The sequence below is a fragment of the Pristis pectinata genome, chromosome 29 (genome assembly GCF_009764475.1).
Source record: "Pristis pectinata isolate sPriPec2 chromosome 29, sPriPec2.1.pri, whole genome shotgun sequence".
Classification (NCBI taxonomy): domain Eukaryota; kingdom Metazoa; phylum Chordata; class Chondrichthyes; order Rhinopristiformes; family Pristidae; genus Pristis; species Pristis pectinata.
The window spans coordinates 16,101,748-16,126,844 of record NC_067433.1 but is presented as its reverse complement, the minus strand read 5'-3'; the positions used below and the strand labels follow the sequence as shown (position 1 = coordinate 16,126,844).

At 39.3% G+C, this 25,097-nt stretch overlaps 1 protein-coding gene across 1 annotated transcript in view; it reads right to left on the bottom strand.

The window, feature by feature from the left end:
* The window catches only part of bin3 (bridging integrator 3), a 121,297-nt gene that overhangs the window by 66,171 nt on the left and 30,029 nt on the right, over positions 1-25,097 (bottom strand). Inside the window, exons 3-6 of the mRNA XM_052041176.1 lie at positions 13,917-13,957; positions 12,987-13,048; positions 9,707-9,843; positions 7,052-7,092 (exon numbers count right to left, since the gene is read on the bottom strand). Of these exons, the coding sequence (XP_051897136.1) occupies positions 7,052-7,092; positions 9,707-9,843; positions 12,987-13,048; positions 13,917-13,957 (281 nt within the window). The remainder of the gene's footprint in view (positions 1-7,051; positions 7,093-9,706; positions 9,844-12,986; positions 13,049-13,916; positions 13,958-25,097) is intronic.

Below are 25,097 nucleotides of genomic sequence, written 5' to 3'. Positions count from 1 at the left end.
TCGCCTTTGGCATACCCAGCCACCAAACTGCTGTACCCAGCATGGTTTTAATTCCTGTATTTTGGAACAGAAGGCCTGATCAGTTTCCCTTAACCAACATCCACATAGGAATCAAACATGAATAGATTACATTACAGATCCTGAAAACCTAAAAGCACCTTGTTTTAGGGTCACCAAATATTTCTCTGGTGAACTTGCATTCCGATGTAAACATTTTAACATTCTTATGTACCTTTCTCTTCATTCATCTTTTCTTATTCTGGTCTCCTTCACTCATGAAAAGTTTAATGTGTTTATATTTCTTTCTGCTGGACTTTGCACTTCTCCGCTATAACTGCTTTTGCTGCTGTCTGACAAATCAGTCTTTTTTTTAAACCTCTAACATGAATTGCCGTAACTTAAATTTACTCACATCAACAGAAGTACAAAATTACCATAAAATAACTCTGCAGTCATAGAGTTGTACAGTACAGAAACAGGCCCTTCGGCCCACCACATGTCTACTGACCATCATGGGTATCTATACTAATCCCACTTGCCTGCATTAATTCTATATCCCTTTATGCCTTGCTCATTCAAGTAACTTTCCAGATGCTTCTTAACTGTTACTGTTCCTGCCTCCACCACCTCCTCTGGAAGCTCATCCCACATGGCAGCTAATCTTTGTGTGAAAAATTTACCTCTCAGATCTCCTTTAAACCTCTGCCCTCCTCCTAAAGCCTGCGCTCTAGCTTTAGACACCCCTACCATGGGAAACAGACACTGACTATCTACCCTATCTATGCATCTCATAATTTTATATATCTCTATCGTGTCACCTCTCAGCCTCCTTTGCTCCAAGGAAAACAGACCTAGCCTGTCCTATCTCTCCTGGTAACTCAGGCCCAGGTAACATCCGTGAATCTTTTCTGCATCCTCTCTAGTTTGACCATGTCCTTCCTACAGTATGGTGTCCAGAACTGCACACAATACCCATCAAGGCAAAATATGACTTCCATTTTTAGCCTTCAGCTTTTGGACCACTGGATTACACTTCAAAAATAACCTGAACAATTAATGGCATATTTGGTGCAATATTATTGTGTGTCTGTTTCCAATACATTGAACTATCAGAGAAGTGCTGCAGTTTTAAGCGCAAATTTTTACACAAACAGTAAACCAAGCATCTGTATATTCAAGCAAAATCATCAAAAGCAAATTAACTGGTCATTTTGTTTCCTATTTCTATTAGTGGGATCTTGCTGTGCAGAAAATGGCTGACACATCAGCCTCCAAAACAATATCGACTCTGCTTCAGAAGTAATTAGCATTTTGGGACACACTAAAGAATTTGAAATGTCAAAATATAAATGCACACTTTTTCAAGTCACTCCTGGAGTGCACAGCACATTTAATATTAAACTTTGGAGTGCACGATTGCCAAGTATTTGTGCGTGTTTAATACAGTACAGCCTTCAAAAGCTTGCCAAGATCCATCAACATTACAGAGTGCAATATCAGGTTGAGACAGAGATTGTGATGAAGCTCTAAATACTTATTTAAAAATAATCCACAATTATCTGTGATATACTGAGGATTTCTGCAGCATTTAACTTGGGCACTTAACAAAACTGACTCCAAGCTACAAAAGGGCATTTAATAACATCTGCCATTAATTAAGCATTCTTGAAAGTTATTCTAATTTTCCTTAAGGACACGTTGGTGAAAGTGCAAGCTCCAAACTTTCCAGAAAACTAGGCATCTGGGACCCAAATGAACAGGGCAAGAACTGTGCATCTCTTTAACTGAACCCTTTGAAACTGATAGTGCAAGGAGTGTGAAAGAATTGTAAGATAACAATGAATTCAGTAGCTAATCAGACACAAAAAGACAGAAAACAGAAAGGGAAAGAAAGATTAGATTAAGAGGTTTAAAGAGATACGAAGGAAGTAAACAGAAAATAAATTTAAACGTTAAATTTTTTAAAGCATTCAACATCTAGAGATTGAAGAGGTTCCATATTTCACTGCCAGAGGTTGGGTGACGAGCATTACTATTTATCACATCATTAAAAGGGTGTCTGGATGTTTATAGATAAGATTTAATTTTCTGCCACAGGATTGGTTTGTATGTACTGCATAGGCACAGTAATTTCATGTTATTCGATTTACATCAATGGTGAGGCAATCAGTAAAATGCCCCTTTATCAAACCTAGCAATGTAGAGATGCCATGCAGAGCTGCAACTTTTGTACATTTAAGAATCTGATCCTCACCTCAATAAGTAATGCTGAGCACCACCAAACTCAAATTTATTTTGACAGCAAGTTGTGGCTATTGGAACAGTTCACCAATGCTGTCATAAAAATCAGCGATATGAAAGAAGGCAGACGTGAAGGAGTAGAGACCTTGGGGAGCTGTTGGGCTGAAGGAAGAAGGGAGGAGCAAGAGCATGGAGGGATCTGCAGATAGTGTACTTTATTCACTAGATACCATAAAAGCTCTTCACCGGGCAATCAAACAAATGAACATACCTAGTGCTCCCTCCACAAGCACCCTGAGAACAATTTTGATTTTCTTTTTCTTGATGTTGTCTTAACTGTGTGAGTAGGGAAATCTGATTTGGAGATCAGAAGCTGTATAAAGCCCTTGATTAAGTGTTCAACCCTCATCAAGAAATTAATTAAATAATAGCTAGGTCAGCTGTAGAAGGCAATCCTCCGTGTGTGATTCACCATTATCTCTTTGATTTGACCTGATCAAAAGCTTCTTATATTGAGGTCTAATGCTGGTATTGTATGCAAGATAGCTATTATTCTGACCTGGTACACTTGCGTTTCTAAGGCAACATGTGAGGTCTACTGGGAAGGCAAGCATATTACCTCATCCAGGTACAAACACATCAATAAGCTAATAAAAGGCAGCATCCGCCAACAGATTTGTTGTCTATTGGACTGTGAAAACATGCTCATGATGAAGGCATTTTCCAAGTGTTAAAGGCTAACTTGGTGCTTGTTTTAAATCTATCTGCACTGTTATGTTTTGCTAAGTTCTCGTATTTATATATAATCTTAATACATAAATTTAAATTATAATTTTTAGCATGAGTTGGGCATTATAGCACATTGCAACCTGTCCTGAGTACATGAAAGCCAAATAAAAAGGCAGACACAAGAGACCGCAGATACTGGTATCTGGGACAACAAACAATCTGCTGGGGGAACTCAGTGGGTCGAGCAGCAGCTGTGGGAGGAATTGTCGACGTTTCAGGTTGACACCCCGCATCAGGATAAAAAGCCAGGCTCTATTCTTGCTGCATAGCAATTAGTGTTCAAAACATACATAAGAGAGCGCGTGTTTTTGATACTCAGTATTGCAGGTTTGCCAATGGAGGCCAAATTCAAATTGGGTTTGGAAAGGCCACTAAATAATCCTTGTGAATTATTTTCACTTTAAGTTAGACGTTTGTTTTATTTCAGACTGTTCAATTATTATTTTTGTCCTATTAACTTCACAAGTATTTATTTTTCTAATTAAATCAAAAAAAGAATGACTTCTATTAATATGCCATTTATCATGGTCTCAGGGCAACCAAAGAGATTAAACACCAGATGAAGTTCCTTTGCAGTATAGTCACTGTCTAAGATCCCAACAGTTGACTCCAGTTCCAGATTACTGAGAAAAGCAAAAACAGCAGATACTGCAAACTTGATATAAAAACTGAAAATGCTGGAAATACTTAGTCAGGGGAGAGAAACCGGGTTAACATTTCTGGTTGATGACCTTGCATCAGAAACAAAAAAGGTTAGAAATTGAACATACTCTGAACTGTAGAGAAAGGAGAGGAATGTAAAAGGTGGATGTCTGTGATAGTACAGTGATCAAAAGGGACTAACTGACACAAATTCTGATGATGGTGGCTGAGAGGTGATGAAGGGATGTTAACTGGAGATGTAATAGGAGTTGAACAAGGATGGAGGAAAAAAACATGCTGGAACTGTGAGATACAGAACACTCTGGTTGCTGGAAACATGAAATAAAAGAGGATGCTGGAAATACACAAGACAGCAAGTAATGGCACTGCTGTTGTTTGACAAACTGACCTCAACTTCACAGAAGCTCAATGCCAGCTCTCTGACACTTTCTCATACCTCCCTCCAGAACATAGCCCCAGCAGTGAACATCTGGTCAGTGTCTCACAGACCTCAATTCCTCTGAAGGTCCTCCAACTACACACAGCCCACTTCTACCTCTTTCCCAAGATCCACAGCAGGCATGCAAAATGATAACTTCTCACTGTATCTCAGTATATGTGACAATGATAAACCAGTAGATAATACTGAGTGTTTCCAGCAGCCACAATGTTTTTGTTAACTCACTGTTATAACACTTCTTTTTCCTCTCGTTCGCATTCACCCTCTGGTAGTTACATCTCTTCATCAGTTCAGCCTGCCACACTTTCTATTAACCAGCATCGCCACCAATTGTGTCATTCAATCTCTCTTCACCTCCACCACTTTATAGACCTTGCTTTCCTTCTGTCACCCCTTTCCTTTCTCTGCAGCTTTAAATTTCTAACTTTTCCTAGTCCTGGTAAAAGGTCATTGATCTAAAACATTAACTCTTCACGTTAACTTCCCTAACATGCTGACTATTTCCAGCATTTTCTGTTTCTATTTCAGAATTATTTTATTGACTATGAAATCATCAGAGATTAAAGTATATAAATATGCCATCTATCTTTTATTTGTATGTTTTTCCAACCAAAAGGAAAGTTCCAGAACGAAATGAAGACTTGTGTTTATAGAGCAGTTAACATTTACTTCAAAAATACATTAAAGCACATCACATTCAGTAAGATGCTTGAAATGCAACTGCACTACTACAGAACTCCCTCAGCAATTGAGGAACCACTGTTGGTTTGAGATCAGGAGAACTAAAGCCAGACAAACAGAACCCCAGGGTCATCAGCATCCATCTAAACAGGCGGAATCTCAGTTCAATATCTTACCTGAGAATATTGCTTCCAGTCACGAAACACTGCTTCAACACTGCACATTAATCAGCTGTGAATGCCTGTTCAAGTTCTAGAAGTTTATCCAGTTGGCACTCTTTTATCAATAACATGCTGCCCATTGTAATGGTCCAACACATTTTTAAGTAAGTATCATTTCCCTTACTCGGCAGGTTGATGGCAGCAGTGTACTAACCTGAAATTGTTTGTACGCGAGAAAGCCACAGAGACAAAATAATATGTTGAGGGAGAGAGGCTGTGTGTGTGCTTGCACGCATGTGCACGTCTCTCTCAGATTCTTGTTTAGCTTAATTCCACCATGTCATTACTGATGAAACCCTAATTCCTGTCCTATGGACTTAAGCTTGTGAAAACTCAAAAAGGGGTTAGCTTTACGCTTGCATTTTTGATCAGTGTCCATGATTAAAAGTGGCCACCAGCAATGGAAATAGTCATTGAAAAATTACTAGTCAATTCAAATCAAACTTGGACTGGGCTGCTAAAGTCAGCAGGGGGGATGCAATGAAGAACTGTTTGCAATTGGCTTCCAAAACAAATTTCTACTGGGCTCTGGGATATTATTCTGCTGTTTCTATCCCACAGATCCCAAGGCAGCAGGCTAAAAAAAGAGTGGCACTCAAGCAAGAGTGGAATCAGTAATTCATTGAGTGGAACGAAAGGTCCCGGGGGCAAAAACAAAAGAATCATTCAGGCCTTTATACAAAAGTTTTGATTCCGTTCTCAAATCATATGTTGATACTTTTACAAAAATCTTTGTCTCTTTACAAAATGATAAATGCATGGGCAAAAAATTGAACAATTTCAATATGAATTGCCCTCATCTGGTAACCCATACCTGCTTCACTTGCAAGGCCTATTTATACTATAGGCAAAATCATCACAGAAACAAACTGGCCGTGGATAAAATTGGGGGAGTAATGAGAGTCGGAAGGGATGGGGTTCACTATTTGGAATTTAAAGTCACCACTACTGGCTTCACAGCTGAGAAATATTTGCTTCAGCAGCTGTAGTGTTGAATAGCTTTTCACTTTGCTATTCAGTGGGAATAGACAGTGATCTTTGTGACTCAGATTTGCTTGGCTTGTGACTCTCACTCACTGGCTGATTCATCTGCTAGAAATTTCCCAATCTACCCCCTCATCTATTCCCCAGGTCCTTTTACACTCCCAAAAGTTCAACCAATGGTTATGAGCCAAGGGACCAACATTGTGATGTTCAAGTCTAAAGGTTCCTTGAACTTACTCTGATACAGAGAAACAAAACAAGGAGATTATGTTGGACGTTTATATAGTGGTTTGGCCACAATCTAAGCCACAGAGCTAAGTTCCGGCCACTGCACACCAGAAGGAACTGCAGGCCAATAGGGTTCAGGAAAGGCTGGCAAGAGAATGGTCCCAGGACTGGGGGATTTAATTCACAAGGACAGACTAGAGAAGCTAAGATTGTTCTCCCTGGAGCAAAGAAGATAGAGAAGACATCTAATTGGTGTAAAAAATCTCGACTAGGCTTAGGTAAGGAATTAGAGCAAACGGTTCACTTGGTGGTGGGGTCAAAGACCAAAGGTCAAAGATTTAAATTGATGGGCAAAAGATCCAGGGAAAGTTCAAGGAAAAACATTCTTTTATGCAGTCAGTGGTTATGATCTGGACGCAATCCTTAAAATGTGGTGCATGTAGAATCAATTGTGGTTTTTACGAACTCGATAAATGTGTGAAGGTAAAAGTGTGGAGGGCTATGGAGAAAGAACACTGAAGGGTAAAGACTGGATTTCTCTGCAGTTAGTACAGACCCATTGGGCTGAATGGCCTCCGTCTGTGTTGTCACGTAGCTCCAATTGTATATGCCAAATCCTCTGGCTTCCACTTCCAATTTAACTTGCAGACTAGGTTAGCCATGAGCAATCATTAATAGGAGAAACAGACAATACTTTTGCTGCATCTATTGAATACATCCATCAGTCCTTTCTTTCAAACAAAGAAGCCACACACAGGTCAATATTCCAACAAGAACGTACAGTTATCAAAGGTTTTGAACTTACTTTTTCAAGGGTTCAATGGTTGTTTTCTGAATCTGATTGACCTGATAAAGAAACATTTTGCATAAATATGCTGAACCATGAAAGGAAGTATAACTTAGAAGTAAAGAATGCATGCAAATTGAAGATAAAAAAGCACGTGGGTAATTCCTTTGTACTAGGGTGCAAATAATTTTCATACAAGATGCACGACACAATTTACACAAATCTCAATTTTTAATTTTAGAATTTCACTACTTCTATATGACTACATTAAGCTCTGGGACTGACCTCCAAGATCATTGAAACAGACGTGGAAGTATTTAACTGATAGACAAATCCAAACACTAGATATTATTCTACCTGTATTGGAATGGGGTAGGAAATAGCTCAGCATGCAAGTAAAATGTCATTCCTTCCAAACAATCCATAAGGAGGACTCTCAAAAGCCCCAAGTTACATCATGGAATCTTACACCACAGAGGCGGCATTTAGCACACTATGCGTTTACTGGTTCTTTGACTAGGCATTCAGATTATTGTTCCATTGCACTTTCCCTCAACCCTGTAACTTTTTCTTAGTTAACCAATTTCATTTTGAAAGCTGCAATAAATCCATTTTCACTATCCTTTCAGGAAATGCACCCTTGATTGGATCTTGCATCGAAGACTTCTTATCTAATTATGTTGCCATTTTTTTTTGCAAATCAGAGTCCTCTGGTGACTGACTCTCCTGCCAGTGCAAAGTTTCTCTCTCTATACCCTAAACCAAGGTAACTTTAAATGTCTTCACCTGATCTCTCTTTGGAGTTCCACACTATAGGAAGGTTGTTGGGCAAACAGAGACAGAATAGCCCGGTCATCACACTACTGCTTGGTATGAAGAAACACAAAGAAAGACTTGAAAACTATGACACAAATAGTGATTATAATAGAGGCATTTATAATTATGAAAAGGTAAGTTATTAAATAAAAAGTAATATAAGATTAAATTCAAAAGATTTAAGATGGAAGAAGAAATAGAGGACTGTGAAGCAGTGCAATATTCTACCTAGTTAGCAATGGAATCAGAGACCATGACAACACTCAGGAATAGGTTAGAGAAATGGCTGAAGGAAAGGTGAAAGAAGGTACGATTTGGATTACTGTTTGTGTGAAGACAAAGCACCAACATGTACTGCATGGGTCAAATGGACTATTCCCAAGCTGTAATTTCTACACATTTCAGAAGTACTTTTCTGGTTATTCAAGACAGTATTCATTGTCAGTGTGCAATTGCAGCCTCATGCAGGCTAGTAAGTAGTGTGGTGATTTCCCTCTCTTGAAAGACTTCATTGGTTCTTGAAGCATTTGGTTGTAAGCATAATAATCTGATAAATTCCACAGGTTTCTGGAGGCAACCCACAATTTACCAGGTGTTAATGAGCTTAATTTCAGAACCTCCCTTGTGGGACAGAAGTTCAAGTCCCTGTTATCCCTTTTACAAGTGCAGAGGGTTCTTTACATGTTCTTTATGTGTGTAAGCAAGTGTAAGTGAGAGAGAGAATTGAATGATTACAACATCTACAACTGATGCATCGTGACAATAGTTTAAATTTGTGCTCAAGATGGCAGTGGTTACAGAACAGGTCACGTTGTGTCATCAGTTGTTGCCTCTGTCTAAAGGGGAAGACCAACTCTTGGATTAAGATCTCCTCCATAAAATGGTACACCTGATAGTGCAGTACTGCTTCAGTACTGTAGTGGAGTGCTATCCCAAATCATTTGCTCAAATTTCTGGGGTGGGATCTGAAATCCACACTGTCTATAAAGAAATTGGTGGACACCTCAAACCTCCCACAACTGTTTTCACAATCACGGTGGCTGGCCACTACAGAGGGCATTAAAATTCACCTCTTGTTTGACTCATGTTACAGTTAGTCAAATCTCTAGGGCATTCATGGAGACACGAGAGACTGCAGATGCTGGAATCCAGAGCAACAAACAATCTGCTGGAAGAATTCAGTGGATTGAGCAACATCTGTGGGAATTGTTGACGTTTCCAGTCAAAACCCTGTATCAGGACTGAATCAGGTCTACTTTTACAATCATTTTTTCAGCTCATTGATCGCTCAGATTTGGATTTCCCAAATTGCTTAAGTAGGGTAGTAAGGAGAAACTATATTTTCTCCGGAGCGTAGGAGGTCGAGGGGTGACCTGATAGAGGATTATAAAATCATGAGGGGCAAAGCCCAGATTAATGATCAGTCTTTTTCCCAGGATAGTGGAGTCTAAAACTAGAGGGCATAGGTTTAAAGTGATAGGCGAAAGATTTAAAAGGGATTGAAGGGCAACCTTTTCACACAAAGGATGATGTGTATGTGGAATGCATAGAGGAAATGGTAGAGGTGCATACAACTACAACACTTAAAAGACATTTAAACAGGTATATGGATAAGAAAGGTTTGGGCCAAACGTGGGGAAATGGGACTAGCAGAAGTAGACAACTTGATTGGCATGGGTGAGTTGGGCCAAAGGGCCATTTCCATGCTGTATAACTCTATTAACAACTTCTGGTTGCCAATCCAGCACCATCACATCTGGGTTACCAATCCATAATACACTATCCTGATGGTGCAAGCTCCTCTACTTTGCCATTTAAATAATGCTCTACCCATTTGCAAAAAGTAAATGTACAAACCTTCTCCTGATTGAAGGCGTCCATTCTGCGCATTGCAGTGTCCAGAGCAGTCACCGTCTCCATGAACGTTTGATCTTGATCACACAAAGGGTTGGCCAACAGATCTGATGAAATTTTCACTGCAGATTTTGACATTGCTGCAGAGAAGAATATTACAGTGCTTGCTTGAAAAAAAATTAATTAGGAAAAGTAAAGGCTTTATATGTGCCATCCAGACCCATTTGATTTCTTTTCCTTGAGACTAGAAATTAAATATATTAATGTTGATATTCCTCTATCTTTCATTAAAAATGTTTTAGTGCTCCCTAAAATAGCAGTGAACTATTCACCCAGTATTGACATCTTTTTTGATGTTGAACAGATTACCCACAGGAGTTAGCCAATTGTGATCTATTAACATGTCTTTATCCAGGAAAGTAGTGTAGCACCTTTGTGTACGGTTTCTATATCATCATTTTAAGGAGGAGTGATTTACACTCCAACAGGACATATATTTTGAAACAGCAACACCAGCTTGAGCTGAACATTGATGTTTCACTGCCTTGCAACACTTACTCTAAAATGGGCATGTGCCAACATCCTCCATTCTAGGATTAAAAAGAGACAAGAAGAAATGATTGAAGTGAAACATTTGGAGAGATAAGAAATTGACAAGTTATATTATTATGCAGTCAAGTTGGGAGGGAATGGGAGAGTGAAGAGGAGAATCTCAATATTCAAAAATCAAATGACTGAAGTAGAATGGTTCAGGTCCCTTCATACTTCTGTGATCAGCAGGATGGAGGGAAAAGGAGTGTACTTAAAAAAAGTGGTTCTTTTACTACATTTAAAATCTCTGTATTTCCTGTTTTGTCATTCACTGAGTAAAGTTTAACTATACTCCATTTCTCAGAGTCATTGCCAGGTATGATATTATTCAGTCCTGCTCTGATACTGTCAGCACTAAAAAAACTGGTCAAAACCTAGTACATAATGTCATACCCCTTCACAGCTTGTTTATGGTGTTACCATGTTGGAGAGTTGTTACAGATGTGTAGTAGAAACACAGCACCTGGTTTCAGCTGTAGCTCAATGGGTTGCACTCTTGCCTTTGAATTAAACAAGTATGTTGTGAATGTGTCTGTGTGCTCAAGATCAACTCCAGAGATGAGTACAGGATACAGGCTGAGATCCTCAGTGCAGTGTTAGATGGGTGCTGAAGTGTTTGAGATGACATCTTTCAGAGTAGACATTAAACCAAAGTCCCACCTATCACCTCAGGTGGATATAAAGATCCCATTACGCTCCAGTGAAGAAGTGGATTATGCTGGTCACCAGGCCAATATTTACTGTACAACTATAATCTCTTGTAGTTACCTGATCATTATCCCATTGCTGTTTGTGTGCGTAAACTGGGTACTATGCTTCCTGCTACACGAATGGTAACAACGGTTCAGAAACAAACACTTCAATGGCTATATAGCTCTTTGGGATTTCCTGAGGTCATGGAAGGCAGATTTAAAAAGCATATCTTTCTGTTTTACTTGATTCAGTGGATACAAAATGGAAGGTTAGAAAACAAAATATAAATTTAGGCAGTACATTCCAAAATGTTTCAAGTTGCCTTTTGCTAAAATGATGCTTTCCTCTAAAGGCCGCTACATTATTCCACATCAGACTGAAGACAAGAAATACATTAGAGGTGTTTTATTTCCAGCATTCAGCTTTTTAACAAAAAATCTCAACATCTAGCTTGAGTTGCAGAATGTCAATTATCACTTTAGTGTGAGTCATGCAACATTCACTTTTTCTTTGTCAGTGACCATTTAGCTACATTACATAACATACATCTAAATCTCTCATGTTATTTTTAAAAGTATAATGGGTGCAAGAGCTTGTGCAAGCGAAAGCACATCTTGAGATTCTAATGCATTACAATTGTTGTTCAGTTCCAATATGTAATCATATACTCATGTTGCAGTGTCATTGTGTTCAAGGCTCTGTATTCACAGTATAAATTGACTAACTCTTGCAACCATGATCACTCTGTTTGATAGGATACTGATGATTAATTTACTCTTTTTGTTTCAGTTGCCATATTAAGTCTTAATTAGTTCCTAGTAAGCATTAACCAGCTTCCTTTAAGATTGTTTGCCAATGATGAAGGATGCGCATTATGAAGACTTAGTCGGTTCTCTATGAGTACATTTTACAAGAACTCATTCCCCTTCAATAAGAAACAGAACTCTCACGGTGAATCAGGGGTGATGCATCAAGTTATCAGACATGAAGGTCAGTGATAGTAGGCATAATGCTGGCTCAGCCATGTATTTGTTGACAACTGGTGATTCCACAAGTTGAGCACAAGATCCAGGCTGACTCTCCGGAACAGTACTGCGGGCATACTGAACTATCTGAGGAGGTGCTAGCTTTTGGATGATGCAAAATATCCTGAGCACTACTTTGAAAAAGTGCAAGGTTATTTTATTTCAGTGTCCTGACTAACATTTGTCCCTCGAACAATACCTAAAGCAAGTTACCTGGTTGCTTATTTCATTGCTGTGAATGGGAGCTGGCTATGATCAGATTCAATACCTCATTGCCCACAAGAATGACTACATTTTAAAATTGGGCTGCAAAGACTTTGCAATGAAGAAGCCAGTGATGCAATTCAAATATCACTTCTTTCTTCCAAGTCCAAGGTGAATAAAAATGAGTTTCAATACTGTGAGTTGTACTGAATGATTGAAGCATGTCCACGTTGCAGGGACTAACAGATGTGAATAGTTTAATTGTGTCAGCTAAGTTGAGGAAAACAATGCTCTGAATTACAGGAGCAAAGAACAAGCTTAGATATCCAGAGCTGTACTACTACCCAGAGGATATGAAACTGGGGGCAGCTTCAAGGAGTTGATAAAGATTCACTCCAAACTACAAAATGCAGGTATAGTTTCTGCAATCCAGTTACCTACCTATGCATAAGCTATTTCTACCAACATTCACCCTGCATCGCCAAACATGCATTCCATTATCATGATAATGCTCCGTCCACATTGATGCAAATCATATTCTTGAGCACAGAAACTACATTCTAAGACCACATAATCACATCTCACTTATCCCTCTACCCTCAAGCCCAGAATCTATCCCCATTACCTTTATATACTAAAACTTTACTCTGGCTATTAAGATAAACATGTTTGTGAATGAGACAAGAAGGCTGTCTTGCCCCATTGTCTCCAGGTAGTTCACAGGTGTGCCCACGCCTCCTTGTTCTGCCTAGAGTAGCACATGTACCTACCCACATCTGCCTCGGTACTCTTCTTCATATCTTTGTGAAGCTTCTTAATCTGGTCTTCTAGCCTAAATGCGGAATCAGAATAAATCTCAGAAGCTAATTAACATTTCACATCAGAAAAGAAAGAAATTTGTGTTGCCACAAAGAATTCAAATTTTCTATTTGAATTAAATGTTTCTTCACAATCCTAATAAATTAGACACTTTGCTGAATTCAGTGATGCCCACCATTACAGGAATTTGCCAACATCTCATCTTCCATGGCTCCCTGAAGTAAGCCACATAGAAAGGAGAATGCAACATGCAAGCTGCTCTAGGAAGATGCATGCTAATTTAGTCTGCATCTGTTCAACAACTTTTCCAGCCACCAGCTGCACATTTTGCATCATAACATCGTTTGTGGCTGAGACTGCCACGTCAAGGCCTAACAGATGAGGCCCCATGGCAGGAAGAGTAGCATTTGGCATCAATTACCATCAGTTCCCTGATACAGAACTGCTTGAAATGAACCTGAAAAGGGTCTTTCTTATCAGTTTCCAGAATGGGCAAGGTGCCCGTGTAGCCAACTAGTAACTGAGATAACCCGGCTTGGTGCTACAGCGCACACCAAACCGTGGCACACATTCTGAATGATTTCTCATCAACTCAGTGGTGGGTACCTTGAGCAACACCTGATCACCAAGATTGCTCTGCATTGCCCAGGAAGAAATTCAAAAACACTAAATAAACAAAATAATACTAACAACCAAAGATTATTGCATTGAAGACATAAAAGATTAAGGAGGCATTTACCCCAGTATCTTAGCCAATATTTATCCTCGAGTAATATCTCTAAAACAGATGATCTCATTATCGCATTTGATTTTTATGGAACCTTAATGTGGACAAAATTGTATCGTATCAACTTGTACTCAGTTTTACATTTTATACTTACTGCTGGAGTTTGCCATATTCTCGTTCAAAATCTCTCTCTACCTGCAAATTTAAGCAGGAAAATAATTATCAATTAGAGAACAGATATAAAAGACTCAATGACAAAGATGAATTGCGACCAAATTTCTACAAAATCTACATTTCAAAACTGGATGGGTAAGCATTTGTAACTCTAAATTATAATAAACAGGCTGATCAATTTACCATGGGACTGTTGTTCTGAAATTAAGGGAACAGGACATTTGGCCCGAAGTCTACAGCAGCTGCTTCTGAGGGCAATCCAGTTAGTTCCACTCCAACACTCTGCTCTTTTTCTTCAAGTATTTATCAAATTCCCTTTTGAAGGCTTCTGCTGAATGCATTTCCACCAGCCTAACAGACAGCATATTCCCAATTCTTACCATTTCATACCTAGATCAAAAAACCTAAGCTTGAATCGTTGCATTCCACCGCACAACATCCAAATTCAAAATTCCACCGTTGACTGACAATCATTCATCAGCTCTGTCAGAATACAACACACACCACTTTGAGGTTACAGGATTCTTCAGTTTAGGTGGAAAGGAAGAATGTCAGGATCATATCCATCCTGTTAGAACAAACCTCCAATCAGTTTTTTTCTCCATACATCCTTTCCACCCAACCGAGACAGATACACATTTGTGAGAATCATAAAGTGATTTCTCCATCTCCATTGTTCTCTTCAGGTGATGCCACCTTTCACCACCACTTTCAATGTCTTTTACCTTAACTAAGGACTTCCTGCCACCATGGATGACAGAGCCCTCAGCAGTGTCCTTCCTATCTTCCAGGATTTTGTATTCTCCATTTCCCCATCCCCTCTACTTTGGGGAGACTAAACCCAGCAGCGCGAGCACTTCACACAATATATTGAGCATTATAAAGATCAAGGCTGACACGACAGATTGCTGCACTGTCTCAGGAAGACATTAAGGAGGTGTTTACCCCAGTATCTTAGCCAATATTTATCCCTCAAGTAACATCTCTAAAACAGATGATCTCATTATTGCATTTGGTGTTTGTGGGACCTTATTGTGGACAAACTGGCTGCCACAGTTCCTCCAAAGCTGACATTACAAAAGGACTTGATCAGCAGTCAAGTGCATTGGAACATCTTGCGATGTTTTAAGGTAATACATAAATACTTGTCAAAAAATGTAACTCCAAGGTGCTATATGCTTATCATTTTAATTAGCGACTCCATGCATACTCCACCTTTACATCCTACATTGCTCTGATACAGCTCAATGGAATTTCTTGGATTATCTTTTTATTCAGCACAATACAGCCTTCTAAACTAAACAGAGTTCAATAATTTCAGATCACAATCATGCTCTCATTTTTCCTACAGCTGCTACAGGTAGAAGGATCCATGGTGGGTCAGAGGGTGGAAGGGTTGGGGGAAGAAACACCAGAGACACGGGTCAGCTCACCACCCCACTTCCATTCTCAAATAATCAAAGAGCATGCTAGATGTACATAAAATGTATTTATTTAATTTGCCCTCCAAAAAAAGTCAAATGTAATTATGCTAGTAATAATTCTGCCGTTGGTAATGTTTCTCCCTTCATGGAAGCTGTCTGACCGGTTGAGTATTTTTCAGCAGGTCAGACAGCAACTGCGAAGAGAAAAACAGCCATTACTTTCTCTTCAAATTTCTATCAGCCACAGTATTTTGCTTTGTTAGTAGGAGATTGTATGTGAATGAAAATCAGAGTAAATGATCAAAGCAAAAAAAATGCACAGAGTGAAAATTTCCATCTAATTTGGACTTTCAAAAGATAAAAGGACAGCATCACAGAAATTGCTATTTGGAGAATAAGCACACAACTACGCAATACATTTTTGATATTACCTTAACAGAAACAGTATATCACTTTGTTAAACCGCAGAGGAAGCTCACACAGACAGCTTCAGCTTTAGACGACATCAATCCACACTCCTATTAACGGCCACCACTATCACACATAAACATCAGAATTATAGTGTGGTATTCCAATATGCTGCATCGTGAACTGGGCGGCACAATGGCACAAGTAGAGCCGCTGCCTCACAGCACCAAAGACCTGTGTTCAATCCTGACCTCGGGTGCTGTCTGTGTGGAGTTTGCACATTCTCCCTATAACCACGTGGGCTTTCTTTCAGTGCTCCAGGTTCATCCCATATCCTAAAGACATGTGGGTTGTTAGGTTAATTAGCCACTGTAAATTGTCCCTCGTGTGTAGGCAAGTGGTAGAATCTGGGGGGAGTTATGAGAAGGTGGGTAAATAAAATGGGATTAATGTAAAGGGGTGTTTAATGGTCAGCTTGGATTCAGTGAGCTGAAGGGGCCTGTTTCAATGATATACTGTATCTCTATGACTCTATAATTGATTATCCACAAGATGAGCTCCCACTGATGATGCAGCCAGGATTGAGGAGTATTTGAACCAGGGGAGCTGTAGCCTCCAAATGTGCTCCCTCCCATACCTTATCCTCAGAGGTAAGATTAGGATCCAGCCAGGCATGGAATAGCATTCTACAAGAGAAGGATATTCAATGCATTTAATTTATGGTGTTGCTTTCCCAATGCAATCCAATTTGCCCCATTCTTCTACTCCTTCCCAATATCCTTCGTTTTCTCTCCTCCTTCAGTTACTTATTCATTTCCCTTATTAAGGTGACCAATCATTTGACATGTTTAAAAACATTTGGTCAACCCTTCTGCCACTGGAAACAGTAGTTTCAGAAGACAGATAAAACCTTGAGTTGACATCTTAGTCAGTTAAGCCTGTACCCCAACCAACCTAAATCCAGGAACCTCCTTTGGCTCATTATCTTTGGCTAACAAAAATCTATCTCAAATTTAAAATTGACTGTGGAGTTATCATCAATTATTTATTATGGAAGACAGGTTCAAATTTCTAGCAGCCTCCATGTGTAGCAATGTTCCCTAACTTCACTCCTAAAAAGCATGGCAATTTTGACAATGCCCTTTAGACCCGTCTCTATCTACTCTTAACATTGCACAGACTTAAATTAAAATCACACCTTTATTTTCTAATTTCTAAGGTCTCCTGGTAATTGTTCCTTATCATTTAATCCATGGGTATCACTCCACACTGCAGTTCCTCTACAAATAACATATCTTTCCAAGGTTTCAATGGTCAGAACTGCCCTCAGTACTTCAGTTATAATCTAAACAGAGATGTTTAGTTGCTGTATAACATATAACCCAGGCATAATGAACTTCTAGATATAATCTTAATATTTTTCATAGTACGTTAATTCAATTAAACATAGTATTTTTATGATTACCTCCACTGTAACTTTAAATTACAGTATAACTCCAAGTCTTGACACCTGAGTTACTTTGGAATATAATTCAACCTAGCAAAACAAGTCTTTCACTTCATGGTGTTGATCTAATCAAACTAGAATATTTGATTTATTATAAATGTGGAAAGTACATTAACTAGTAGATGAAAATCAAAAAATCTGCATGTGTTGGAAATCTGAAACAAAAACAGAAAATGCTGTGAACGCTCATCAGGTCAGGCGATATCTGTGGAAAAAGAAATGTAGTTAATATTTCAGGTTGAAGATCCTTCACCAGAACACTGTCATGTAATGATCCAAAGGGCCCCATTCAACAAGATTATTAAGTAATGCACTTTACATTGTGCAATACCCAACCTAGGAGAGCACTGGTGGCTCCTCAACCTACTAGTCTAAAAAAGACATTCTATACGCACTGTCGAAATTCATCCTCCAAAGTATCGTTGCTAATTTGTGCTGTCAGACTATATGTAGATTAAAGTCACCCTTTATTACCGTAGTGCCGTTGTACTTGCATCTGTACTTTCCTGTTTGATGCCATTCCCTACATTACCCTAAGGCCTATAGACAACTCCAACCAATGCTTTCCACCCCTTGGTAATTTCAGATCCACCCAGATTGACTTTATATCTTGATTTCAACATATGCTCTTGAAGTATTCTTGAAGTTAGCAGCGATAATCCCACTGAACGTCAAGGAGAGTTGATTAGACTTTCTTGTTGGAGTGGTCACTACCCAGCACCCAGGTGATGTTAAAACCCAAATGTCACTTACCAGGTCACTGGTGTGACAGCTGAAGATGGTGCAACCCAGACAACCATCCTGGGGAACTCCAGTAGTGGAATTCTACTCCTTTGCCCTGGTTACAATTTACCCAAATAGGAAGTTCATCCCTTTGTTCCCAATGATTCAATTTTCCCAGGGTTCCATGATGCCACACTCAGCAACAATTCATCACCATTGACAAATGTACATACCTCATATACAGACCTATCCATTTAAGTCAACACTTTAAATTCTGTCGATGTACCAAGTTATCAATATTACTTATCTATAAATGATCTCTGCATACTTCAAAATCTGAGTGTCCATTGGGAAGATGGTATACTGAGAGGCATAGCCAGTGAATGGGAAGGTGACTTTCTCTGGTGCATCAACCAAAGCAAATAGAAAATCATTGCAAATAACTCCAATGCTTGTTTGCAAAGGCAAATATAGAGACAAATTGGGACTTCATAATGTGGTCAACAAAAGTGGGACGTCAACGCATGCATAGTCAAAATAAGTGGGTAGGACTATACAATGTATGCGGAGCTGAAGACTTGACCAAGTTGTTTCTAATTAATGTATTTTAGTTCTTCATAATATTAATCAGAAGTTTTAATTAGTTTACCTTATCACATTGAAGTGAGAGGCCTCTTTTCTTCAATGGAAAAGTATTCCAAAAGAAAGGTAGAGGACAATAGTCTGGAATTATTTTACAATTTATGAGATGCTACGGAACTTAAAGTAGCCAACAGAAATGCTCTACGGACAAATCACATTTCCTAATTTATTTTTCATTAAAAGTTTTTGGATCTTGGTTGAATCTTGCAAGAGAGCCCTTAGTCCAAATTTAACCTATGTATGTATACAATTTGAAGGAATTACATTCTAAATTTTCAACGACATTCTGAATCTCCACGGTGAAAGTGCACCTTCTTGGTTTAATGACTCCTTCCAGTGAAACAATGTAAACACAGCTTTACTGTGGCCCATTCAGCACCAGCGCTGGCATTAAAAGGAACAATTTCCATTCCAGCCTAGATGATTCAGATGACACTATTTGACCTGCCCAACACTCAGATCGATGAATCATTCACAGTGTTAAGGATTGGCCATTCACAGCGATTAGCATGGCACTAACAATAATCACCAATTCTATCTACTGCGACATTTACAAATGCCACAAATATAATTACTGCTGACAATATGGACAACATGATAATTGAGAGACAAAGTGGGATATATAGATAGTCCTGACAATACATAATTACAGTGATAGCTCAAGATATTATTGTAAAATCATGAAGGGTTTTGACAGGGTAGAAAGGGAGAAATTGTTTCTAGTGGCAGAAGTGTTAGCAATCAGAAAATACAGATTTAAAGCAATTGGCAAAACAGAGAGGATACAAGGAGATTTTTTTCTCCCCCCACACAAACAATGATTTACAATGATCTGGAATACTTGAACGAATTGTGGAAACAGATTCAGTTGTAAATTCCTGGAAGAAGTGTGGTATATACTAAAGGACGAAAAATATTGTAGAGCAATAGGGAAAGAACAGATTTGTTGGACTATTTTAAAGCTCATTCCAAGAGCTCGCAAAGAGGTGATGGACCAAATGATTACTTTCTCTGCTTTAATATCCTCTGGAGAAGTTATCAATTTTTACCTACAAGCCCTCAATGAGAACAAGTGTATCAGCTGACACTTACACTCAAATCCTGTTTCACTGAAAACAATAGAAGCAAATGTGCAGAACTAAGTACAACTAACAGCCGATAATCTGGCACACCTGCAGTACTGGTGACCTAAGATGAATTACTGCTGGGCTTCCATCTGTAGCAATGACCACAGAAAGCAACCTTCCAGGATTAATCCACAGTCATTCATGAAGGATCGGGCACTTGTATCCCACTGCTTGTTGGAGGCGGCAGCACAAAATCCAGGAAACAACAATTCCACTGAAGAGAAGGCCCATCATCACCATTAGTCATCCATAGGATGGTCAACATCTCAGAGGCTGTAAAAGCTTTATCAAAGCAGGCTCATTTAGCCTTTCAACATAGCAACAAAGATTGCAAGCTGAGAATGTGAGAGAGAGGCTGTGTGTCTTGGGAATTCTTCACTTCAGAGGGCCACGTACACTCTGTCATTGAGTATATGTCATTGACAGATATTTTGAATTGAGAGTTATATGGGTATACTTGGAAGCCAAGTTCAGAATCAGCCATGATTTTAGGGAATGCTGGAGATGCACTAAGTGACCAAGCAGCTTATTGCTGCTAATTCTTCTTCATCTAAGAAACCTATGGAAGGCCGAGGGCAATTCCACCGATACAACTTCAAATCTACTTGCTGAAAGGTCACAAGCGTCACATCCATTAGTCATTTCTAGTCATGTATAAAGTACCAAGGCTGACCTGAGGCTTTGCACTGTAGAAAACCAGGTCACAGCTTACTCCCATATGTTTTGGGTGAAAGCACTTTAAAACTATCACAATCAGACATGTTCAGAAAAAAATTGGCATGAGATGGCAGAAAATTGGCAAAACGAAATACATGAGAACTCAAGAAACTCAACTAACCTGGACAGCACAGTGTTAAGTCAGACTCTCAAACCAAGGTCATCCACAAAATGCAAACTGCAGATTTCATTTCAATCAGATACCTCAAAGCACTTTTGTATGCATTTTTGAAGTGTAGTCACTGCAGTAAGGTTTATTGTTGTAATGAAGTCTGGCACAACAAGATGGCTTTTGTGAGATGGGATGCTCTTTATCCAGCATATATCATGGCACACAAATCCGTCCGAAAGATTTAAAACAGCTTCTCTATCGGGGTGTTAGTTAACAAACTTAACATTATGATAACATTACTAGCAGCGTGCAGTGATAACTTTGTTTTGAAAATGAGGACTGGAATATTTGTTGATTTTGTTGCATTTTTATTGATTTTTTATTTTTTCCATGTGAATTTTATTGAATACTTGAATAAGAGGACTTAAAGTATCCATAATCGACAGATTCTATTGCTTGAGTAACATGAGACAAGATATGCTAAGTATTCAGATGGAAATTATGACTGAAGCTGACCTGGGACTACACCCCAGGGTTCTGAAAGAGGTAGCTGAAGAGATTGTGGAGACACGAGTAGTGATCTTTCAAGAATCACTAGAGTCAGGAATGGTTCCAGAGGACTAGAAAATCGCAAATATCACTCCACTCTTTAAGAAGGGAGAGAGGCAAAAGACAGGAAGTTATAGGCTAGTTAGGCTGACTTCAGTAGTTGGTAAGATTTTAGAGTCCATTATTAAGGATGAGGTTTCAAGTATTTGGAAGCTCACGATAAAATAGGCCAAAGTCAGCATGGTTTCCTTAAGGGGAGATCTTGCCTGACAAATCTGTTAGAATTCTTTGAGAAGTAACAGGCAGGATAGACAAAGGAGAGTCAGAGGATGTTGTTTACTTGGATTTTCAGAAGGCCTTTGACAAGGTGCTGCAGAAGAGGATGCTAAACAAGATAGGAGCCTATGGTATTACAGGAAAGGTACCAGCGTGGATAGAAGATTGGCTGATTGGCAGAAGGCAAAAAGTGGGAATAAAGGGGGCCTTTTCTGGTTGGCTGCCAGTGACTAGTGGTGTTCCCCAGGGGTTGGTGTTGGGTCCTCTACTTTTCACATTATATGTTATTTATCTGGATGACGGAATTGATGACTTGGTTGTCAAGTTTGCGGATGATACGAAGATAGATGGAGGGGCATGTAGTGTTGAGGAAGCAGAGAGTCTCTGCAGGAGGACTTAGACAGATTGGGAGAATGGTCAAAGAAGTGGCAGATGGAATACAGCGTGGGGAGGTGTATGGTCATGCACTTTGGTAGAAGGAATAAAGGCGTAGACTAGTTTTGTAAATAGGGAGCGAATTCAGAAATCAGAGGTGCAAAGGGACTTGTGAGTCTTACTGCAAGATTCCCTACAGGTTAACTTACAGGTTGAGTTGTTAGTAAGGAAGGCGAATGCAATGTTAGCATTCATTTCAAGAGGATTAGAATATAAAAGCAAGGATGTAATGGTGAGGCTTTATAAGGCATTGGTCAGACCACATTTGGAGTATTGTGAGCAGTTTTGGGCCCCATATGGAAGGATGTGCTGTCATTGGAGGGGCCCAGAGAAGTTTATGAGAATGATCCGAAGGATGAAAGGGTTAACTTATGAGGAGCATTTGATGGCTCTGGGCCTGTACTCGCTGGAGTTTAGAAAGGATGAGGGGGGATCGCATTGAAACCTAATTTATTACCGAATATTGAAAGGCCTGGATGGAGTGGACGTGGAGGGGATGCTTCCAGTAGTGGAAGAGTCTAGGACCAGAGGGAACAGCCTCAGAATAAAAGGACATCCCTTTATAAGTGAAGAGGAATTTCTTTAGCCAGAGGGTGGTGAATCTGTGAAATTCATTGCCACAGACGGCTGTGGAGGCCAAGTCATTGAATATATTTAAAGCGGAAGTTGATAGGTTCTTGATTAGTAAGGGTGTCAAGGGTTACGGGGAGAAGGCAGGAGAAAGGGGTTGAGAGGGGAAATAAGTCACCCACAATTGAATGATGGAGCAGACTCGATGGGCTGAATGTCTTATGGTCTAAATAGGGAGCTTCCAATTTATGAGTTCTCAAGTTATCCATCACAGAACAGAGCCACAGATACTTATAACATGGGAGGTGGCCATTTTATTAACACGAGCCAAAAAAGCATCACAACAACTCCCCTCTTCATCAGTAGCTGTGAAGGTTACTGCACAAAGCATGTATCCAGGAACCTTCTTAAATATGATAAGGGTTTCATGCAGTTAGTTGCAAACCCTACTGGCTGAAAACTACTTTTTCATGAACCTATCTTTAAAAGGAATCACCCTGGAAACTTTTGTTGCTTGACTGGATCTGTTGTAGACTATTTGAAAGAGATTTATTGTCATGCAAAGAATATAATTTCTTATTCCAAACCGCAATTTTTCATCTGCATTAAAGGCCAAGGCCTGTGCGGGTGACAAAATGTGCAAGTCTTACTCAGTAGACTTTGCCATTCCACCAAATGTCACATGATAGCAACAGTGCAATGAAATCTGAACTACATAACCTGGATGTGAGAGACTTTGGTTAATACCATTTACCTTAAATTTCCAAACGCTATGCAGATACTGTGTTTGGAACTGCAGCCATTTTCTCAAACACTTGTCAGTAGGGGAATTGAAGATACAAAATTTAATTGGATTACAAACTGACAAGCATACAATTACATTACAATCTTTAAGCAAGAGATTTTATTCAAAGAACACAAAACTGCTTTGCTGAATTATAATATCGTTATTAACATGATAAAAATACAGTAGGGTCTTTGTTATTCACCTAATATTTATACAAACAGCAATAATGTGTGAACATTGTGTTCACCAGATAAAAAGACACTCAAGTTTCAACACTTCCTGATCATCATGTAGAAAAACTTCTGGATAATCACAAAAAAGGAGTCATAGTCTCAAGATAAAGGGTTGGACTGAGCAGAAATTTCTTCAGCAAGAGATCTTTGGAATTCTGTATCCCAGGATTCTGCGAAAAATCAGATCAAAAGTTTGTTTTAAGATGTAAAGGGAATTAAAGGCAATGGAACCAGAGTGTGTGTGCTCACAAAGGGGACAGAGCCAGAAAACTGGTGGAGAGAGAGGGAAAGAGATTTCTCTCTCCTTCTCATGCACCTTCATTCTCCCTCTCCGTAGCCTACAGGCACTAACTCACTTTCTCTGTCTGTCCAGCCCGCTTCATGGCGAGGACCATCAGGCGCGCCAGAGACAGTCAGAGGACACAGGCGCCAGAGACAGGGATTGTGTCAGGTATATGGGGAAGTTCAGGCCAGGAGAGCAAGGGAATGAAGCAGGACAGGGAGTGGTGGGACAAGAGACTTCCTGTTCCAAACAACAATGATTGTGAGCAGTTGTGTGTTGACTGCATTTTAAAAAAATCAAAGCTACAAGCAGAGAAAAAGGTGATCAAAGTAATTACAAAGTACACAGATAGAAATCCACTGTGAATTAGGTCAAAGGAATAAGTGAAACTCTCCTTAATTTCACATTTACCTGTTTTATTTTCCCCTATGCAGTTTATGTTTACTGAAATCTTACACTATTATTGTCCAGATTCTCTGGTCAAAAGAAATCAGGCAGGGTTTCCTCTAACAAGAACGAATAACGGGGAAAAAAAACACATAATCCTCGCCTGGTGCGAGAGGCTCAGCTCAGCAGTGACTTCTCTGGAGCCTCCCAACAACCTTGGACACATGCAGAACACAGAGGCAAAGAGGTTCCAGACAGCTGAGGAATTCACAGAAGACAAAACTAGCAGAAAAGGTGGTGTACAAATGAAAGTTATTCATACAGTTCCTTTAACAAAGTAAAAGCATCCCAAACCATGTAACCCAAGTGTTATCTCGCAAACATCGAGACCAAGCAACATAAAGAAACTATGGAACCAATGACCAAAAGACTGTCTAAATAAATCGAAATGTTTTAAGTTTATATGAAAATTTGAACAAGCTTTTGGTCATCCTCAAATTTTGTCCAATAACATCCTATGAAACATCTTTACAGCAATTACAGACTGTATAAATATACCACACATTTAACACAATAAACTATTCCAAATCACTGGAGAATTAACAGACAAAATATTTTGCTGAGGTACATAACATAGGAACATAGGTGTCCAAAATTTAGTCAAAGAGGCAAGTTTTAAGGAAGCAAAGTCAAGAAATTTAGGAAGTGAAGCCTGGGCTGGTCAACGTTTGACCACCATTAGTGAACTGATGAAATTCAGGGATGCTCAAGCTGCTCATACCTACAGTAAAAATAAAGATAAAGGTGGCTCAGTGGCCTGCAGGTCTCACGGTTCCTTTTAAAACAACTCTGGAGAAGATAGTGCCTTCGCCACTGGGGAGATCAGATTTATCATCCTAAATTCTAGCAGGATCTGATGATTCAATTAAGACCCCTCAGTGACCGAGCACCTATAGCACTAAAGACCCTTAGTCAAGTTAG